Source organism: Hyla sarda, chromosome 7, assembly GCF_029499605.1.
Source record: "Hyla sarda isolate aHylSar1 chromosome 7, aHylSar1.hap1, whole genome shotgun sequence".
Taxonomy (NCBI): Eukaryota; Metazoa; Chordata; class Amphibia; order Anura; family Hylidae; genus Hyla; species Hyla sarda.
In genome coordinates this window covers 3,049,666-3,071,114 of record NC_079195.1, presented here as the reverse complement: position 1 = coordinate 3,071,114, position 21,449 = coordinate 3,049,666, and the positions used below count along the sequence as shown (strand labels likewise).

At 48.4% G+C, this 21,449-nt stretch overlaps 3 protein-coding genes across 9 annotated transcripts in view; 1 reads left to right on the top strand and 2 right to left on the bottom strand.

Moving 5' to 3' along the window:
* LOC130281610 (zinc finger protein 850-like) overlaps positions 1 to 16,475 on the top strand; it is a 126,145-nt gene extending 109,670 nt beyond the window's left edge. Inside the window, exons 11-18 of the mRNA XM_056529025.1 lie at positions 1,134 to 1,186; positions 5,397 to 5,779; positions 5,879 to 6,050; positions 6,692 to 6,756; positions 11,984 to 12,058; positions 12,274 to 12,456; positions 12,656 to 12,782; positions 14,003 to 16,475. Coding sequence (XP_056385000.1) covers positions 1,134 to 1,186; positions 5,397 to 5,779; positions 5,879 to 6,050; positions 6,692 to 6,756; positions 11,984 to 12,058; positions 12,274 to 12,456; positions 12,656 to 12,782; positions 14,003 to 15,015 — 2,071 coding nt within the window. The 3' untranslated portion in view covers positions 15,016 to 16,475. The remainder of the gene's footprint in view (positions 1 to 1,133; positions 1,187 to 5,396; positions 5,780 to 5,878; positions 6,051 to 6,691; positions 6,757 to 11,983; positions 12,059 to 12,273; positions 12,457 to 12,655; positions 12,783 to 14,002) is intronic.
* LOC130282607 (zinc finger protein 271-like) overlaps positions 1 to 21,449 on the bottom strand; it is a 330,526-nt gene that overhangs the window by 144,749 nt on the left and 164,328 nt on the right. The gene's annotated exons all lie outside the window — the stretch shown is intronic.
* On the bottom strand, positions 4,837 to 9,883 carry LOC130282615 (zinc finger protein 391-like). 7 transcript variants are annotated; one of them, XM_056531038.1, is made up of 3 exons: positions 9,413 to 9,664; positions 6,893 to 6,924; positions 4,837 to 6,738 (listed from the first exon to the last, which is right to left on the bottom strand). In XM_056531038.1, the coding sequence occupies exon 3, from the start codon at positions 6,707 to 6,709 to the stop codon at positions 4,937 to 4,939; it is 1,773 nt and encodes a 590-aa protein (XP_056387013.1). In that variant the 5' UTR covers positions 6,710 to 6,738; positions 6,893 to 6,924; positions 9,413 to 9,664; the 3' UTR covers positions 4,837 to 4,936. The 7 variants fall into 7 exon arrangements, with proteins under 7 accessions (XP_056387013.1, XP_056387014.1, XP_056387015.1 ...); XM_056531039.1 differs by having other exon boundaries at positions 9,598 to 9,663; XM_056531040.1 differs by lacking the exon at positions 9,413 to 9,664 and adding an exon at positions 7,518 to 7,754.

Here is a 21,449-nt window from a genome sequence, read left to right as displayed (position 1 = left end):
AGTAGACCGGGCAGTTACCGAATTCTCTGGTATTTGGTGATAAAACGTTTCCGTCCTTCTCGGTTTCATCTCCAGGAACCATTTACCTTCTACCGTAACCTATGACGGACGTGACAACAAACAAGGGGCGGAATCGTAAGGAGCGGACAGTCATGTGACCAGCGGGCTTCAGGAGAACACATCGTAGCCTCTACACGCGCATTCACTGGGTTTACATATGTTGCAAAACTCCCAGCATGCTCTTGGCTGCCCAGGAATGCTGGGGGTAGTAGTTTTGCAACAGCTGGAGGCACCCTGATTAGATAACACTGCCCTAGGGGGACTAAAACTGTGTAAAAAAAATTATATATATTAAAAAGTTTCTATTAATTATTATTTTTTTAAATCCCTCATAATAAAAATTCGAATCGCCTCCATTCTCTCATTTCTGAAATAAAGAAAAACAAACACATTCCCAAAAAAGGGTCAAAAAGTCTGATCTACGCCGAACTGGTACCAATCAAAACTAAAACCAAACAAACAAATACAAAAATGTTATAGGGGTCATAGCAGAGCTATTTTAAACATACTACTTTTTGGGGGGGTGATTAACCCCTTAGAGGGGTATCCGGCTTCTAGGCATCTTATCAGAGGCGGAGCTTGTAGCAAAATCTGCAACAGGGCCCCATATGCCAATTATACTACTGATCTCTAATTGGGCAGGGGATAAGATGTCTGATCACATGGGTCCCGCCGGTGGGACCCCCGCAATCTCCGCGCAGCACGAGCGTTCTGAACGAACCGCCAAGTTTCGGCGGCAGTGATCGTGATGCCACACCACGCCCCCTCCATTTATGTCTATGGGAGGGGGCGTGTCAGCCGACACGCCCCCTCCCATAGACATGAATGGAGGGGGCGTGACATCACAAATGGGGCGTGGCCATGACATAATGACCACTGCTGCAGGAACTCGGCATTAGTTTAGAACGCTGGGTGTTGTGGGAGATCATGGGGGCCCCAGTAGCGGGACCCCAGCGATCACACATCTTAACCCCTATCCTTTGGATAGGGGATAAGATGTCTAGAAGCGGAGTACCCCTTTAAGGGGTTACTGTGGCTTTATTTTTTACTCATTTTTCTTTTTTCTTCTAAAGAATTTGCCTCAAAGATATAAGAAAACAACCACCACCACCACGTACATGTACAAGTGCGTTTTCTCTGGCCAGACACCTATGGGGGCAACTTATCAACCATAAGAAGAAAAGGATCAGGCAGCTGAAATCCAACATGTCTGATCCTTCTGTGCCCCAAACATCTGCCACTACGGTAGCCCCTGAAGAAATCAACTTATTCAACACTGATACTGAAGGGGTACGGCTTCTTAACATTTATAGCAAATGCACTTATCCATCTGTAAGGTTGCACACCTGCTGTATTCATTCCCTGTCTGCTCCTCTGCCTGTGTCTTTGTTTTGCACAAGGCAGCATGCTGTAACCACACACCTCATTCTTCCCTAAATGTCCCAATAAATCTACACTGCTCAAAAAAATAAAGGGAACACATAAACACCACAATGTAACTCCAAGTCACTGACACTTGTGTGAAATCCCACTGTCCACTCAGGAAGAACACTGATTGACAATCAATTCCACATGGAACAGACAACACATGGAAATTATAGAAAATTAGCAAGACACCCCCAATAAAGGAGTGGTTCTGCAGGTGGTGACTAGAGACCACTTGTCAGTTCCTATGCTTCCTGGCTGATGTTTTGGTCCCTTTTGAATGCTGGCGGTGCTTTCACTCTAGTGGTAGCATGAGACGGAGTCTACAACCCACACAAGTGGCTCAGGTAGTGCAGCTCATCCAGGATGGCACATCAATGCGAGCTGTGGGAAGAAGGTTTGCTGTGTCTGTCAGCGTAGTGTCCAGAGCATGGAGGCGCTACCAGGAGACAGGCCAGTACATTAGGAGACATGGAGGAGGCCGTAGGAGGGCAACAACCCAGCAGCAGGACCGCTACCTCCACCATTGTGCAAGGAGGAGCAGGAGGAGCACTGCCAGAGCCCTGCAAAATGACCTCCAGCAGGACACAAATGTGCATGTGTCCACTCAAACGGTCAGAAACAGACTCCGTGAGGGCGGTATGAGGGCCCGACGTCCACAGGTGGGGGTTGTGCTTACAGCCCAACACCGTACAGGATGTTTGGCATTTGCCAGAGAATACCAAGATTGGCAAATTCTCCACTGGCGCCCTGTGCTCTTCACAGATGACAGCAGGTTCACACTGAGCACATGTGACAGATGTGACAGAGTCTGGAGACGCTGTGGAGAACGTTCTACTGCCTGCAACATCCTCCATGACTGGTTGGTGGTGGGTCAGTAATGGTGTGGGGTGGTATTTCTTTGGGGGGCCGCACTGCCCTCCATGTGCTTGCCAGAGGTAACCTGACTGCCATTAGGTAATGTCCTTAAAACAAGTTAGGTACTTGTTTTAAGGACATTACATAAAGTTGGATCAGCCTGTAGTGATTTTGAGTGTGACTCCATATCCAGACCTCCATGGGTTGATGATTTCCATTGATAATTTTTGTGTGATTGTGTTGTCAGCGCATTCAACTATGTAAAGGCGAAAGTATTTCATACGATTAGTTCATTCATTCAGATTTAGGATGTGTTATCGCAGGGTTCACTTTATTATTCTTGAGCAGTGTATATATATATATATATATCTATGACAGGAAGATGATGATGTGGCTGTAGGGGCTGGTCAGAGGTGATGACATCATTAAGAGTGGGGAGCTAGAGCTCAGAGACAAGATCCAGCCATGCCTCCTGCGACAGCAGAGGATAATACTTTGTCTGGGGAAGAGAGGGAGGGCTACACAACTTCCTGTTAGGAGAGGAGGAAACAGTTGCTGCTGAGACAACACGCTGACAATGAAAGGACTACACAACTTCCTGTCAGGGGGGGGGAAATCATGCAAAAACATGCTGTAGCCAGAACAATGTGTAACACTATATTAGTGACTTATATGTCTTTTATACCAGTATACCCCTTAAAGGAGAAATCCAACAAAATTTAAGTTATCCACAGGGTAGGGGATAAGTAGCTGATCTTGGGGGGTCCGACCCCTGGGGACAAGACGCTCAGTGAGGAGCGTGTCCTGCAGATGGCACGTGTTCCATTCATTTTAATGGGAGTGTTGAAAAGACCTGGGTGCAGTATTCAGGCATCATCGGCGCTCCCATCGAAATGAATAGAGCGCCTGCTGTCTACTGGTACATGACACAGGCTCCTCAGTGAGAGAGCCGGAGTCCGGTCCCGGAGATGTGGATAAATTAAGTTAAATTAAGGGATATTGTTGACATTTATGGCACATATACAGTATATACCACTCCTGCCCGATAGATGTGTGTTCCTTTTCTAGACATGTGGCCTTGTCTGTCTCCCCGGTGGCTGAATGCGCTGGTCTGTTCCATGTGTAACTTGGAATTCCCCTTTAAAGGGGTACTCCAGCGGTGTAAACATTTTGTTCAGAACGCTTGAAGTGGCGGCCGTGATCATGATGTCACAGCCACGTCCCCACGTGACATCACATCACACCCCCTCCATTCATGTCTATAGGAGGGGGGGTGTCGGTCATCATGCTCCCTCCCATAGACATGAATCGGGGGGGCGTGGTGAAGTCACAAGGGGGCGTGGCTCTCACGTCATAACCACTTCCTCCGGAACCCCGTGTTTATTTATAACGCTGGGTGCTGCGGGAGATGGCAGGACACCCCCCCTGTTTAGACACCTTATCCCTTGGATAGGATGTCTAGCAGCAGAGGACCCCTTTAAAGGAGTATTCCAGTCTTGCAAAACTTATCCCCTATCCTATGAGGGAATAAGTTTCAGATCGCGGGGGGATCCGAACGCTGCGACCCTCCCATATGTGGCCCCGGCAGCCCGTGGGAAGGGGGCGTGTCAACAACCACACATAGCGGCGGCTAACACGCCCCCTCAATACAACTCTATGGCAGAGCCGGAGCGCTGCCTTTGGCAATCTCTGCCTCTGCCATAGCCCTGAATTGCGGGGGAGTGTCAGCCACCGCCGCTTCGTGCGGTGGTCGACACACGCTATCTGGCCAGAGAGACGAGGCCACGTACGGGAGATCGCGGGGGTCTCAGTGGTCCGACACCCCGCAATCTTACACTTATCCCCTTATCCTTGTTCCAGGACTGGACTACTCCTTTAAACTAAGGTGTATAGTCGACTTTATTCACGTGACTGTTACACGCGGTTTACCGAAGCGATAATAATATTCAGAGACATCATCGCTCGCTGCTCGGCTACGTATGTTCTCTGCAGGGCTCTCTGTATTTAACACTATACACATATCCCTGCATTAATTTTACTGACATTTTCTACTTTGCCCCCCCCCCCCCCCCTTTATTAATAGACCCCCCTCCCCTATCAACTAGCGGCCAATAGTAACACTGACTCATTTACAATTGGATTTTTATATCGTCACGACAAAATGAAAAACACCAAAATCATATAAAAAAAGACAAAACAGTCTGAGGTATTTTACACATAAAGTTCATAGTAAAATGTTAGTGTTATTGTGAATTATTGATAAAGTACGAAGCTACGCTCCTTGTGGCTTCTTTGACATTTACGATACGACAGAACCGTCCGTTCGGCGGGAAGGAATATTCACGTGCTATCTGTGTGAAGAATAATAAATGACTGCCAGCACTCACCGTAGCACGAGTTGTCTTTATTTGGGAGTTCTGGGGACTGATACTGGGGAGGTGCGTTCCGAGATAGAGAGCAACGCCATTTCGCGCTTAGCGCGAAATGGCGTCGCTCTCTATCTCGGAACGCACCTCCACAGTGTCAGTCCCTGCCAACCCTGAATAAAAACATCTCATGCTACGGTGAGTGCCGGCCTTGTGATATTCATGTGTTATCTGTGGATCATCATGTGCTTCATAAGAGCGCTGCACTCTCTGTATCGTTCCCCGCACACAGAACACGACCAGGTCTCTTCTCCAGGGCCGGTAGGACATCCCTCAAGCTGCGTCTTGTGACCGAACAGCTCTCCTCCACCTCCCGGCCGTGACGTATTCTCCTTACGTTTGTGTTTAGCCAGGTCGGAGCTTAAGCCGAAAGATTTCCCGCATTCTGAACAGGGATGGGGATTCGAATCCAGAGTCCACTTCTTATCGAATTGTTTCCCGCACTCCCGACACTCAGAGGGGTTCGGCCCCACGTGAGCCGCCTGGTGAACCAGGAGATCTTTGTATTGCTTAAAACACTGAGCGCACTCGGAGCACGAATAGGTATTACGCGCCTTGTGAAACCTTTCATGCCGGAGGAACTGCTCCTTCCGGGAAAATGATTTCCCGCACTCGGAACACGAAAAGGGCTTTTCGGACGAATGGTTAGTCTGGTGTCTGATGAGTTGGGTGTAGTGAACAAAGAGTTCTCCGCACTCGGAACACGAGTAGGGTTTCTCTCCAGTGTGGACTCGCTGGTGTTTGATGAGATTCGAGCTGGTATTGAAATACTTCCCGCACTGGGAACAATGGAAGGGCTTCTCTCCTGTGTGGATTCTCTGGTGGATCGTAAGAGTCGTCTTCCTGTTAAAGCTTTTTCCGCACTCCGAGCAGACGTAGGGCTTCTCCCCCGTGTGGCTCATCAGGTGGATGGCCAGGTGGACATACTGGTTGAAGCATTTGCCACACTCAGAACACGTGAAAGGTTTCTCTCCCGTGTGAGTCCTTTCGTGTATGAGGCGCTGAGACTGGTAGGAGAAGCACTTTCCGCAGTGAGAACACACGTGAGTCTTTTTCCCCCTGTGAAGGGCCAGATGTTCCTCAAAGTCTGACTTATTGGTAAAACACAGTTCACACTTGAAGCACTTAAAGGTGAAGTCTGTGGACTGAGCGGCGGCATGGTGACCATTTTGACTAGCATCCATGTCATCCTCTTCGAAAAGTTGGACACCGACATTCACGGGAGTTTCTTTCGAGGCGTCCATTTCATCGCCGGAGTCCGATTCCTGAGATATTTTCCGGGTACCTTCTGTAGGTAGATGAATTTCCGTGTGCTCCAGATGATCTGGTTCTTCCTTAACATGAGCGGATGGGCAGCGTTCCGCATCATCTGAGTGTTCGATTACAAGACACGAGAAGGGTTCCTCCTTAGGATGAGCACATACATTGTGTGGTGTATTATCTATCAGGGTATAAATGTTGGGGTCACTGACGTTTCCTTCATCACAAGAGTCTGGTTCCTCCTTAATACTGGCAGATAGATGTTGTGTATGATCTGCGGGTATATACGGGGCTGGGTCCATAGTGTTTCCTTCATCCCGTGAGGTGGGTTCCTCCTTAATCACATACGGTGATGTATGATCTGTGCGAGTATATGTATACGACTGTGGTTCCTCCTTAACATGAGCAGATGGGTATTGTGTATAAATGTGGGGGATTTTGATGTTTCTACCATGAGACGATTCTTCCTTTAGATGTGGATGCTGTTGTATCCGATTGGTGTCCATGCTATTTCTTCCATCACCGGAGTCTGGCTCCTTCTTAATATGATCCGGTGGCGTGTGACCGGACAGTAAATACATATTTCTTCTATCCCACGAGTCGGGCTCCTCCTTCATATTTGTAGATGTGCGCTGTACATGGACTTGTTGGTTGTCGTACAGGTCCGGATCTTCCTTCATGTATGGAGATGTATAGAGCGGTGAAGGACCTGAGGACGGATACTTATGTGAGTACATGGCACGTTCATAGTCAGAGGAGGAGGGTTCCTCCTTATTATGAGCTGAAGAATACTGCTGTGTAGGATACGGGGGGATATGGTGACCCCCACTGCAGGACACCGGCTCCTCTTTAATATATGTCACCTGATATTCAATGATGGAGTCTGTAAGGCCACCTGTTAGGGGAGAAAACAAAGAGTCACTGAACCTGTATGTAATCAGATTGAGATATAATAAACAAAAGGTGAAATCTGCAAATTTCATGTCCAATCCCCCCATTTAACTTCAATCCCCTAATGTAAAACCTACCCCCCCCATGTCACATCTCCTCTCACCAGGTCACAATCCCCCCCCATGTCACATCTCCCCCTTATGTCCACACCCTCATGTCACATCTCCCTCTTATGTCCACACCCTCATGTCACGTCCCCCCCATTAGTGTTGTGCCGGTCATGATGCTCACCTCGCCCTGGTTCCAGTAGATCTGCTGTAGATCCCGTTCACCTCCGTGCAATCTGTTGTCTTATGGGACTTAAAGGACCTTCCTGCTCAGCCAATCACTGACCTGACACAAGACACCGCTGCGGCTTCTGATTGACTGAGCAGGAAAGGTCCTAAAAACCAGCAGCTTGTGGGGAGCAAAAAGAAGATATTAGGACCGCACAGAAGAGAACGGGATCTACAGCAGAACTACAGAAGAACTGGGGCTAGGTGAGAACGGATATTTTTTAGGTCCCCCCCCCCCCCCCCCCCCCGACCCTATTATTACTTAGCACAGGGTTTCCCAAGCAGGGTGCCTCCAGCTGTTGCAAAACCACAACTCCCAGCTTCAGATTTTGCAGTTGGACTTTGTCCTAGGCCTGGCTGGGAGACTAATAAGGTTCTAGGCTGAAGTTATGGGAGTCCTGTACAAGTCCCTATTAGCTGGGGAGCCTTTTATTCTCCTAGGAGTCGTCCAGTTTTACGAGGGGCCGGTGGCTTTCCATTACAATGTCCTCCTTATGTCCTCAGCCCTGTATAAAGAAAGAAGTCCCATAAGATCCTGACACAGACAGCGGTCCATCTCCTCTATAATGTCCTCCTCCCCTCTCCGGTCACCATCTCCCCCTACAACAGGAGTCCGGAGGGAGAAGAAACAGAGGAGTCTGGAGAGAGGAGGAACAGAGGAGTCTGGAGAGAGGAGGAACAGAGGAGTCTGGAGAGAGGAGGAACAGAGGAGTCTGGAGAGAGGAGGAACAGAGGAGTCTGGAGAGAGGAGGAACAGAGGAGTCTGGAGGAGGAGGAACAGAGGAGTCTGGAGGAGGAGGAACAGAGGAGTCTGGAGAGAGGAGGAACAGAGGAGTCTGGAGAGAGGAGGAACAGAGGAGTCTGGAGAGAGGAGGAACAGAGGAGTCTGGAGAGAGGAGGAACAGAGGAGTCTGGAGGGAGAAGGACAGAGGAGTCTGGAGGAGGAGGACAGAGGAGTCTGGAGGGAGAAGGACAGAGGAGTCTGGAGGAGGAGGACAGAGGAGTCTGGAGGGAGGAGGACAGAGGAGTCTGGAGGGAGGAGGGACAGAGGAGTCTGGAGGAGGAGGAACAGAGGAGTCTGGAGGAGGAGGAGGACAGAGGAGTCTGGATGGAGGAGGAACAGAGGAGTCTGGAGGAGGAGGAGGACAGAGGAGTCTGGAGGAGGGGGACAGAGGAGTCTGGTGGGAGGAGGACAGAGGAGTCTGGTGGGAGGAGGACAGAGGAGTCTGGTGGGAGGAGGACAGAGGAGTCTGGAGGAGGAGGGACAGAGGAGTCTGGAGGAGGAGGAACAGAGGAGTCTGGGGGAGGAGGAACAGAGGAGTCTGGTAGGAGGAGGACAGAGGAGTCTGGTGGGAGGAGGACAGAGGAGTCTGGAGGAGGAGGAACAGAGGAGTCTGGGGGAGGAGTTCCCCTTTGATGGCCATTACATACATGTGATCCATACGCTCATCTGGCTCCTATCATATTTGCCCGTTCCCCTCACACCTGTGACCAGAGGGTCCGGCCGCCCCCGTATACTGGACCCATCAGGTTTGATCCGGTTGTATTGGTGTGAGGGGCTTCAGGGTCAGGCTGCTCATTATACCAGCGATCACCAACCTCCCATCATTGCCCGGACATCCCTGGATACTGTTATAACCGTCCTCCATACTGATCTCCAGGACCGGGACTGACAGTCGGGTACAGAGGGGACCCCAAACCTGACGATGACATCATCGCTATATTATAAGGGACGGGAGGTTTCTCTAATCCTGACTGTAGCCGAAGTCGAGAATTGCGCAATTGCAGATCTGTGATATTCAGCGTAAACCTACGTCCAGAGGGGGTGGAGCCTGGAACCACACAGGGCGGAACGTTGTCCACCAGTTGTTGTCTGGGATCAGAAATATCTCAGATCCCGTCCACGTCCCCCCTAGAGGCCGCAGTCATTAGTGACAGGAGAGGGGGGGGTCTGTGTCATGTGATCGTAGCATTGACCAATCAAGATGGCAGCCGGGCTTAGAGATGACCCTAGTAACATGGCGGACCCCTAGCATGGGGCGGTCATCACATTGTGCCACTGATAGCGCCCCCAAGTGGTCAAGTGCCAAGAAAAATTCAAGAAAAGTTTAAATAAATAATAGAAATATATAAACTATTATTAAAACTCCATCCTACCCCAAAAGTGCATCAATAGAGATGACAGATCATGGAGAAGAACAGGGCTAACCCTTAAGTGTCCGTTCACACTGGCCTGCGGTAGTTTGGGGGTGTGGCCTGCAGGTTAGGGGGCGGGGCGGACGTGTGAGGAGATTTCCCCTTCGCTGGTCTCCGGTCACACACGGCGGTATTCACAGCCTCACCTCCTGCGGCGTCACCAGCAACCGAATCCCCCCCACATCCGGCTCCACCGCTCATCAGTGTCAAAAGAACACTTCCGGGCCATGCGTTCCACGCTCTGCGTTCCACCCGCCGTACATTAGAAGGCACCACTTCCGGTTAAATATAAAAATATTAATTACAAAAACCCTCCTCCCAGCGTATTAATACCGGAGAGCAGTGATCGAGAAGCGGGAGAGGAGATGTTATCACCGCACGGAGATCACCGGGATTGCACCGCCATCTTCCTGTAACCCTGTGTGAGGCGGGCAGTGGGCGGGGTTACAGTGACTGCTTCCGGGTCAGCCTTCCGCTCCAGGTCTGTGGAGAACGGGGATAGCAGGTGAGCGCGGGGAGTCCTCTCTGTATATACCGCATCCTGCTACAGTAGACACCGATATACATTCTCTGTATACTGCGCTGTATGTGTGTGGACACAATGTATATACCGCCCTGTCTGTGTGTGGACACAATCTATATACCGCCCTGTATGTGTGTGGACACAATCTATATACCGCCCTGTATGTGTGTGTGGACACGATCTATATACCCCTCTGTATGTGTGTGGACACAATCTATATACCGCCCTGTATGTGTGTGGACACAATGTATATACCGCTCTGTATGTGTGTTGACACGATCTATATACCGCCCTGTCTGTGTGTGGACACAATCTATATACCGCCCTGTATGTGTGTGGACACAATCTATATACCGCTCTGTATGTGTGTGGACACAATGTATATACCGCCCTGTATGTGTGTGGACACAATCTATATATCGCCCTGTATGTGTGTGGACACAATCTATATACCGCCCTGTCTGTGTGTGGACATGATCTGTATACCGCCCTGTCTGTATATACCTTATACCGTTCCTCCATGTCATGTGATCATGTTGCCCCGGGGTAGGTGGGGACATAGATTAAGAATTGATCATAATGGAAATAAAATAAACTCTACGTCTCATCAAAAACACTAAAAAGAAGTGTGAAAAATTTCCCCCCAAAGATGGCGGAAGATCCTGCCAGAACAATAAGTGTCTGTAACGTGAGGAAGAAAACACTTTGTTTGTCCCTTGTGGGGTCTGGGGTGTAGTGTGGCGCCCCCTGCAGTTACCATTCTAGAGGTGCGAGTACTTGGTATAGGATGGAGTCCCGTAGAGCAGAGTGATGATGTGAACGTCTATAGTTATCCTCGGGGGGAAGTGCAGGGAGTGATGATGTGAACATCTATAGTGACCCTCAGGGGGAGGTGAAGGAAGTGCAGGGAGTGCAGGGAGTGATGATGTGAACATCTATAGTGACCCTCAGGGGGAGGTGAAGGAAGTGCAGGGAGTGATGATGTGAACATCTATAGTGACCCTCAGGGGGAGGTGAAGGAAGTGCAGGGAGTGATGATGTGAACATCTATAGTGACCCTCAGGGGGAGGTGAAGGAAGTGCAGGGAGTGATGATGTGAACATCTATAGTGACCCTCAGGGGGAGGTGAAGGAAGTGCAGGGAGTGATGATGTGAACATCTATAGTGACCCTCAGGGGGAGGTGAAGGAAGTGCAGGGAGTGATGATGTGAACATCTATAGTGACCCTCAGGGGGAGGTGAAGGAAGTGCAGGGAGTGATGATGTGAATGTCTATAGTGACCCTCAGGGGGAGGTGAAGGAAGTGCAGGGAGTGATGATGTGAACGTCTATAGTTATCCTCGGGGGGAGGTGAAGGAAGTGCGGGGAGTGATGATGTGAACATCTATAGTGACCCTCAGGGGGAGGTGAAGGAAGTGCAGGGAGTGATGATGTGAATGTCTATAGTGACCCTCAGGGGGAGGTGAAGGAAGTGCAGGGAGTGATGATGTGAATGTCTATAGTGACCCTCAGGGGGAGGTGAAGGAAGTGCAGGGAGTGATGATGTGAACATCTATAGTGACCCTCAGGGGGAGGTGAAGGAAGTGCAGGGAGTGATGATGTGAACATCTATAGTGACCCTCAGGGGGAGGTGAAGGAAGTGCAGGGAGTGATGATGTGAATGTCTATAGTGACCCTCAGGGGGAGGTGAAGGAAGTGCAGGGAGTGATGATGTGAACGTCTATAGTTATCCTCGGGGGGAGGTGAAGGAAGTGCGGGGAGTGATGATGTGAACGTCTATAGTGACCCTCGGGAGAGGTGAAGGAAGTGCAGGGAGTGATGATGTGAACATCTATAGTAACTCCTTGGGGGAGGTGAAGGAAGTGCAGAGGGTGATGTGAACGTCTATAGTGACTCTTGGGGGGGAGGTGAAGGAAGTGCAGGGAGTGATGCATCTACATGTCTTGTATCCCTACAGGTGGGAAACATCCAGACATCGCACTTGTTACCAGAGATCTCATCAACCCATAGAAGATGGAGCGAGGTCAGATCCCTGAGAGGATCCTAAACCTCACCCTGGAGATCATCTACCTGCTGACCGGAGAGGTGAGGACTGTGGCCGGACTCCATGACTGGGAAGGATTGTGGGATAAGAAGACCTTCTGGAGTGTTCTCGCTTTCCAGCTGTTGCAAAACTATCACTCGTTGGCTGTCCGGGCATGCTGGGAGCTGTAGTTTTGCAACAGAAAACAACTCCTCACAAAGTGATCAGTTTCCTGTATGGAGATTTTTTTCTTATTTCTTTTCCCTTTTTCCATCAGGATTACGTCATCGTGAAGAAGGAGCCGTCAGACCCAACCGGAGACATCGCGGCATCCGGTGAATTCAGCGGCAAAGTCCAAAACTCCATCACCATCGATCCCCCTCACTCCCTAATAGAGAGGAACAATGAGCAAAAGATCCTGGAGCTGACCAACAAGATCATCGAGCTGCTGACGGGGGAGGTGAGCGCGGATGACCGGGGGGGCGTGGCCTCTGTTACCCAACCAGGGCGCCTCTAGCTATTCCACAACTACAACTCTCAGCATGCCCAGATGGCCATAGGCTACAGCTGGAGGCACCCTGGTTGGGAAACACTCCACTATAGGGACGGACATGTCTGGATAATCAGCATAATTATTTTTTATTTTTTTTCCTTTTCAGGTCCCCAGAGGAGATGAAGATGTGAGTCTGAATTTCTCGGTTGAGGATTGGGAACGTTACGGCCGCGACGCGGACGGTAACATGGACGCCATGATGATGGAGAACCACCAGATGCTGAGCTCGCTGAGTAAGGTTCCATGTTATTACCGTGCACTGTAGAGCAGCGGTCTCCAAAATTGAAACTGTTGTGTGTGTGAAGTCAACCTTACATCCCGCTGTTGGGAATTGTAGTATCCATTACACGTCCCTCCCCCTTACACCTTCATCATTGGTTACACCAGTGTTTCCCAAGTAGGGTGCCTCCAGCTGTTGCAAAACTACAGCTACAAGCATGCTTGGATAGCCAAATACTGTTTGTGAATCCAGCCTTACATCCCGCTGTTGGGAATTGTAGTATCAATTACACCTTACCCCTCGTACACCTTCACCATTGATTACATCAGTGTTTCCCAAACAGGGTGCCTCCAGCTGTTGCTAAACTACAACTACCAGCATGCCCGTACAGCCAACAGCGTATGAAATGGCAACAGGTGCGTGATAAACAGAGCAACGTTTTGCGATGTACGCTTCGCGTACATCGCGAAACGTTGCTCTGTTTATCATGCACTTGTATTTGTCCCGAAGAATAAAGCTGCATTGGACTTTCACAGTGAATTGCCGTCCTTTCTGCTCTATGGTTACGTTCACACGAGTGGATTTACAGTGTATTTTATGCTGCGGATCCGCCGCTGAAGGACCTCTATATGCTGCCTTTACATGTGCCCGCTCGGAGCGGCAATACGCCGCTACGTGCAGACACACTGAAGCGTTGTGCCAGTCGCTGCGCGGTGACTGTGCCATATGTGGAACTTTCAAAACTATTAAAATATAGTGTTGTTGATCCTGTTTGGTGTTATAAATCAAAATATACAAGAATTATTCATTTTTGGTAACAGCCCAAATAAAATGGAATAAAAAGTGATCAAATAGTCCCACTGACCCCCCCCCAAATGGTAGTGATAAAAAGTACAAAAGTTCAAAGCGTTTTTATTTTTTATTTTTACTTACATTATTTTCTAAATTATAAAAATATCTGCTTCACTGCAAAGTGGTACAAAATCTAAATTCCTTAAATGTTGCCGAATTGATTTTATGGTAAAATGAAGGGCGCCGTTAGAAAGTTCAATTGGGCCCACACAAAAAAAAACAAGTCTCATGTGGCTCTGAAAGTGATAAGTTATAGTTCAGAAGATGAGGAGTTACAAACAGGAAAAATTGCTGATGGGGAGGAAGGGTTAATGTTTGCCAGATCTTCCCATCATCCCCCCACTTCACCACGTGATCGGTTCTGTCTTGTTTCTCCTACAGATATGAGCGAGATGGTGTCCGAAACCAGAAGCAGCATGGTCAGCATCAACCCAAAGAGACTCTATCCCGGTATTTGCAAGGCTCGTAAGAGAAAGGGCCAGCCGGTCAGATACGTGGCCGATAACTCCGCCCCCTGTGACGATGACAACATCATCAACCATTCCGATGTCAGCGCCTATCAACCGCGAGAAGAATTCGTGCCTGTGATTGTGAAAAACGAGGACGCAAAAGTTCACATGCGCTCAGAGCACACGCAGACAGACTTGGTTGCGAGTCCTCCCATAACGTATCCTAAGGAGGAGCCAGAGGAGGAGATGAAGAGTCCAGAGCCCGACTTTCTACGTGTGGACTATGATTCCGTCTTCATGGCCAACCAAGGTTCTGTCTCTATGGAGAGTAGTCGCAAACTCTACGACTGTGCTTTGTGCGGGAAAACCTTCACCAGCAAGTCAGGCATTGTGAAGCACCAGAGGATGCACGCGGGAAGAGTCGTCCCTTGTCCGGACTGCGGGAAGGAGTTCACCTGTAATTCTGAGCTGGTGGCCCACCAGAGGACGCACACCGGGGAGAAACCGTTCCCCTGCCCCTCCTGCGGGAAGTGTTTCTCCACCAACACCAACCTGGTCGCGCACCAGAGAATCCACACAGGGGAGAGGCCGTACACCTGCATTGAGTGCGGCAAAAGTTTTACCAGCAGTTCGGACCTTGTCAAGCATCAGATAATCCACACCGGAGAGAAACCTTTCTGCTGCCCTGACTGCGGAAAAGGTTTCACCAGCAAATCCAACCTGGTCAAACACCAGCGAATCCACACGGGCGAGAGGCCTTTCCTGTGCTCCGAATGTGGCAAGGGCTTCGCCATCAAGTCTAATCTTATCAAGCACCAGGTCGTCCACACCGGGGAGAAGCCGTACCCCTGTCCCGAGTGCGGGAAACGCTTCTCCAACCAGTCCAACGTTGCGAAACATCACAGGACTCACTATGGGGAGAAGCGGCTGGGTGTCCAAAGCTGAATAAAGTTTTTATCATGTCGGACGAGCTTGTGGGGCTGGGGACTATAGAGTCTTCCCTTCTTCTTGTCTATGACCCGATTCTCTTTGCCAGAAGAAGTTTTAGCCACACCTTTTCTTGCTATTAGGAAACTTTTAACTGTTGGCCATTCCATATATTTTGTTTTTTTTATTTTTTTGCAACCTCCACTGATCTGCCATAACATTAAATCATGGTGAAAAAACATGGATTATCTGGTGACAATGGGATCTGTTGGGGAAGGCGGGGTGGAGAGATATTAGGAGCAAGTGACCGGTCAGTTCTTGAAGTTGATGTTAGACGCAGGGTGAATGGTCAAGTATAAGGATCTGAGCGACCAGGACCCAACAGTGATGTGTAGACTCCGGGGTCAGATCGTCTCCAGGACTATGTTCCCAATAGGTACCAGTTAGTATGGCCAAACTTGTCCAAGGAAGGACAACCAGGGACCGTACTACTTAAAAATTCTTAAATTTCCACATTTGGGTAAGTAATCAGATTTGTAATATTATCAAATCCCAGATATGATACAGAATAACGTATAATAGCTGAACATTGTATGCCACGACTCACAATCATGTGAAAGTTATTTTATAAATAATGTAAATTCAAAATCATTTTGGATTTACTTTGTAATTTACAAAGTAAAATATTTCAAATAATGCTGCTGAAAAGAGACTGCAAACCTGAGCGAGCTGTGGGCTAGGGTCACCGATAGATCACATGGCCACAAGACAGCAATCGTACAATGCCTTCAAGATGGAAATCAAAGCTTGGAAGTTGCAGAAGATGTTGGTTGTTCCCTATCAACTGTTAATAATGCATAAGGCAAGTAAAAAGGGAATGGGAATGCTATGTAGGAAAATATATGGGGAGAGTGAGGAAGACATCAGGATAGAAAAGTGAGAAACATGCCTGGCAAATAGAAAATGTCGAACACAACAACTGGAGTCTTTTCCAACCAGGATGCCTCAAGCTGTTGCAAAAGTACAAGTCCTTGCATGCCCCAACCGACTGACCAAAGTTTCTAGAGATCAAGAAGAGGGAGAATAAAAAATCCTCTGAAATCCGACCCAATTGATGATAAATAATCGTCGTCACAAGACACGGTCTAGTCATGGGGCAGGTTCTTAGAATGTTCCATTAGATTAATGTTCTATCAGCAGAATGACATTATGGAGAAACGAGCCCGAACTTAATCTAATGGAACACTCTAGAAACCTGCCCCATGACAAGACCCCGTCCTATGACGATTATTTATCATCAGTTTCGTCAAATTTTAAAGGATTTTTTCCCTCTTCTTGATCTCTAGAAACATCGGCCAATAATACAATTATCTTCAGGAATCTGAGGGACTCCTTAAAGGAGTAGTCCGGTGCTGAAAAACATATCCCCTATTCTAAGGATGGGGGATAAGTTTCAGATCACGGGGGGTCCGACCGCTGGGTCCCCCGCGATCTCCTGTACGGGGCCCTGGCCAGATGGCGGGTGTCAACCACCGCACAAAGCGGCAGCCGACACTCTCCCTCAATACATCGCTATAGAAGAGCCGGAGATTGCGCTCCGGCTCTGCCATAGAGTTGTATTGAGGGTTCGTCAGCCGCCGCTTCGTGCAGTGGTCAACCAGCCCCCTTCCAGCATGCTGCCGGGGCCCCGTACAGGAGATGGATATGGGGATCCAACCGCTGAGGCCCCCCCTGTGATCTGAACCTTATCCCCTATCCTTAGGATAGGGGATAAGTTTTTCAGCACTGGAGTGATGAAGATGTTAGTTGTTCCTAAGCAACTGTGTGTACTGCACAAAGCAAGTATAAAGACAATAGGAAGGACGACTTAACACATTTGGGTAAATAAGATTTTTTTTTTATTGTATAGAATCCCAGATATGATACAGATCAACGTTTAATAGCTGAACATTCTATGCCGCGACTCACAACCACGAGAAAGTTATTTTATAAATAATGTAAGTCCAAAATTATTTTGGATTTACTTTGTAATTTACAAAGTAAAATATTGCAAATAATGCTGCGGATAAAAGAGACTGCAGATCTTGGCAAATCCTGGTTTAATTGATAGATCACATGGCCACAAGACAGCTGGCACTTGTATCAATGGCAAAAATCATAAGCGCCTTCAAGATGGAAATCAAAGCCTGGAGTGTTGTAGAAGATGTTGGTTGTTCCCCATGAACTGTTATGTGTAATGTAATGCACTAGGCAAGTATAAAGAGAATGGGATGGATATGTAAGAAAACATGGGGAGAGTGAGGAAGACATCAGGATAGTAAACCCAGAAACATGTCTGAAAAATAGGAAATGTCCAACACAACAAATGGAGGTGACAGGAGTCAATGGGCAACGCTTAAACATATCTGGGATTTGACGAAAAAAATGGGGGGTTTTCTCATAAATGTGGGGATTCTAGAATTATTTTCCATGGTTTTTAAGTGTAGGACAAATTGCTGAAAAACTTCCATCGCAGACAGTTTGTAAGGTCCGCCCTCTAAAGTGTCTACAATGGGCATCAGGACTGGAGCAATGGTAGAAGGTAGCTGGTATAGTAGATGATGTTTTCCATCATGAGGACAGCCTGGTGTGTCACTTACCTGTGGAAAAAGATGGTAACAGGATGCATTATGGGAAGAAGATAAGCCGGCAGGGGCAGCGTGATGGGCCATGTTCTGCTGGAGACCTGGTGTCCTGGGATCAGGTGGAGGTTACTGTGACAGGTACCACCTACCTAATCATTGTACAGACCATGTTCACCCCCTTCATGGCAGCAGGCCCCCTAATGGATTATTCCCCCTGGGCACACTACATTGTCTAGGAATAAGGAACATGATGAAGAGATGATGGTGGTGACTTGACTGCCAGATTCCCCACATCTAATCCGATTGATTATCTGTGGGATTTGCTGGAGAAACAAATCCTGTCCATGGAGGTCGCACCTCACATCTTACAAGACTATGAGGTTCAAGCCTCGGGGCTATGGGATCTGGGTATAGGGGGTCACATCATAGGGCTATGGGGTATGGGCTTCAGGGATCACATTACAAGTCTATAGGGTTTTGGCCTTAGGGTCACATCAGAGATCTATGGAGTTTAGGGGGGGCCACATCACAGGTCTATGGGGTCCAGGCATCAGGGGTCCCATCAAAGGTCTATAGGGTCTGGGCCTCAGAGGTCACATAGGTCTATGGGGTCCGGGCCCTGGTCACAGCACAGAATTGTGGGGTCCAGGTCTCAGGGGTCACAGCCCCAGTGGGAACTACAAAATATCAAGCGGGTGGTATTAATATTGTGGCTGATCGGTGTGTAGTTTTTGCTCCTTCGGTCCTTATGTTTAAGGGCCAGACCCTGTTGATGTTCTCCCCGTTTTCCTCTCATATCATATTTATAAATAAAACTCTTACACTGACTGAGATAATAAAACGTTCCCCGCCGGAGTCCAGTGATTTGTCATCTGATTTGTCCGATCCTTGTGTTACAGGTTACCCTAAAGTAAACCAAAAAATCTGAGCTCGCTCCTTATTGTACAAGTAAGTGCCAATCAAAACGATTGTGTGTAGTGTCTATTGGGTCAGCAGTATATTAAAGGGGCACTCTGGGGAACACAACTTATCCCCTAACCACAGGACAGGGGGATAAGTGTCTGAACGCTTGCAGGTGGCCTGACCACTGGGACTGGGTCAGGGAACACTGGCTTGGGCTGATAAACTTGCTGTATACTAAACTGACATCTTTGAAGGCCAAACCTGAGAATGTACATTAGCTGTAGAGAAGATCGAAACCTGAGACCCTGCATGAGCTGTGGAGCACATCCAAACCTGAGACCGTACATGAGCTGAGGAGAACATCCAAACCTGAGACCCTACATGAGCTGTGGAGAACATCCAAACCTGAGACCCTACATGAGCTGAGGAGAACATCCAAACCTGAGACCCTACATGAGCGGTGGAGAACATCCAAACCTGAGACCCTCCATGAGCTGTGGAGAACATCCAAACCTGAGACCCTACATGAGCTGTGGAGAACATCCAAACCTGAGACCATACATGAGCTGAGGAGAACATCCAAATCTGAGACCATACATGAGCTGTGGAGAACATAAAAACCTAAGACCCTACATGAGCTGAGGAGAACATCCAAACCTGAGACCCTACATGAGCTGAGGAGAACATCCAAACCTGAGACCCTACATGAGCTGAGGAGAACATCCAAACCTGAGACCCTACATGAGCTGAGGAGAACATCCAAACCTGAGACCCTACATGAGCTGAGGAGAACATCCAAACCGGAGTCCCTACATGAGCTGTGGAGAACACCTAAATCTGAGATTGTACATGAGTTGAGGAGAACATCCAAATCTGAGACCCTACATGAGCCGTGGAGAACATTCAAACCTGAGACCCTACATGAGCTGTGGAGAACATTCAAACCTGAGACCCTACATGAGCTGAGGAGAACATCCAAACCTGAGACCCTAAATGAGCTGTGGAGAACATCCAAACCTGAGACTGTACATGAGCTGTGGAGAACATCCAAACCTGAGACTGTACATGAGCTGAGGAGAACATCCAAATCTGAGACCCTACATGAGCTGTGGAGAACATCCAAACCTGAGACCCTACATGAGCTGAGAAGAACATCAAAACCTGAGACCCTACATGAGCTGTGGAGAACATCAAAACCTGAGACCCTACATGAACTGAGGAGAACATCCAAACCTGAGACCCTACATGAGCTGTGGAGAACATCCAAACCTGAGACCCTACATGAGCTGAGGAGAACATCCAAACCTGAAACCCTAAATGAGCTGTGGAGAACATCCAAACCTGAGACTGTACATGAGCTGTGGAGAACATCCAAACCTGAGACTGTACATGAGCTGAGGAGAACATCCAAATCTGAGACCCTACATGAGCTGTGGAGAACATCCAAACCTGAGACCCTACATGAGCTGAGGAGAACATCCAAACCTGAGACCCTACATGAGCTGAGGAGAACATCAAAACCTGAGACCCTACATGAGCTGTGGAGAACATCCAAACTTGAGACCCTACATGAGCTGAGGAGAACATCAAAACCTGAGACCCTACATGAGCTGTGGAGAACATCCAAACCTGAGACCCTACATGAACTGAGGAGAACATCCAAACCTGAGACTGTACATGAGCTGTGGAGAACATCCAAACCTGAGACCCTACATGAGCTGAGGAGAACATCCAAACCTGAGACTGTACATGAACTGAGGAGAACATCCAAACCTGAGACTGTACATGAGCTGTGGAGATCATCCAAACCTGAGACCCTACATGAGCTGAGGAGAACATCCAAACCTGAGACTCTACATGAGCTGAGGAAAACATCCAAACCTGAGACTGTACATGAGCTGTGGAAAACAAACATCCAAACCTGAGACCGTACATGAGCTGTGGAGAACATCCAAACCTGAGACCCTACATGAGCTGAGGAGAACATCAAAACCTGAGACCGTACATGAGCTGTGGAGAACATCCAAACCTGAGACCCTACATGAACTGAGGAGAACATCCAAACCTGAGACTGTACATGAGCTGTGGAGATCATCCAAACCTGAGACCCTACATGAGCTGAGGAGAACATCCAAACCTGAGACTCTACATGAGCTGAGGAAAACATCCAAACCTGAGACTGTACATGAGCTGTGGAGAACACCCAAATCTGAGATTGTACATGAGCTGTGGAGAACATCCAAACCTGAGACCCTACATGAGCTGAGAACATCCAAACCTGAGACCGTACATGAGCTGTGGAGAACATCCAAACCTGAGACCCTACATGAGCTGTGGAGAACATCCAAACCTGAGACCCTACATGAGCTGAGGAGAACATCCAAACCTGAGACCCTACATGAACTGAGGAGAACATCCAAACCTGAGACTGTATATGAGCTGTGGAGATCATCCAAACCTGAGACCCTACATGAGCTGAGGAAAACATCCAAACCTGAGACCCTACATGAGCTGTGGAGAACATCCGGCTGATCCTGCTGAACGAGGATGATTCTCAATCCGTGACTCTAATCTGAGGATAAGTCCAGACCAGGGGGTCATCACTGTCTATGGGGATCTCCCCAATAATAATTTCGGTCTGTATTTTTCACCCTGGAATTTTTGATAAAACCAGTGCAAATCTTTATAATTTTTCCCTACGTCAGTTCCACATCTCGTTTTTGTAAAAAAAAAAAAGAAATTGATTCAAATAATGTGCTGTTGGGAGTTGTAGTATCCATTACATGTTACCCCCCCCCCCCCCTTCCACCCTCATTATTGGTAATATCAGTGTTTCCCAACCAGGGAGCCTCCAGCCTTTGGCTACCCTAGATAGTGAATCCTTCCAATCCATTCACAACAAAGGGGTCCACCGCAACCCTCTAA

Bases quoted from the DNA above. Each gene is read 5' to 3' on its own strand.
- LOC130282615 (XM_056531033.1), bottom strand. From the start codon at position 9,652: ATGAGCGGTGGAGCCGGATGTGGGGGGGATTCGGTTGCTGGTGACGCC. The intron at 6,925-9,597 runs GTGAGGCTGTGA...CTCCCCTAACAG, and splicing joins TGCTGGTGACGCCGCAGGAG to GTGGCCTTACAGACTCCATC.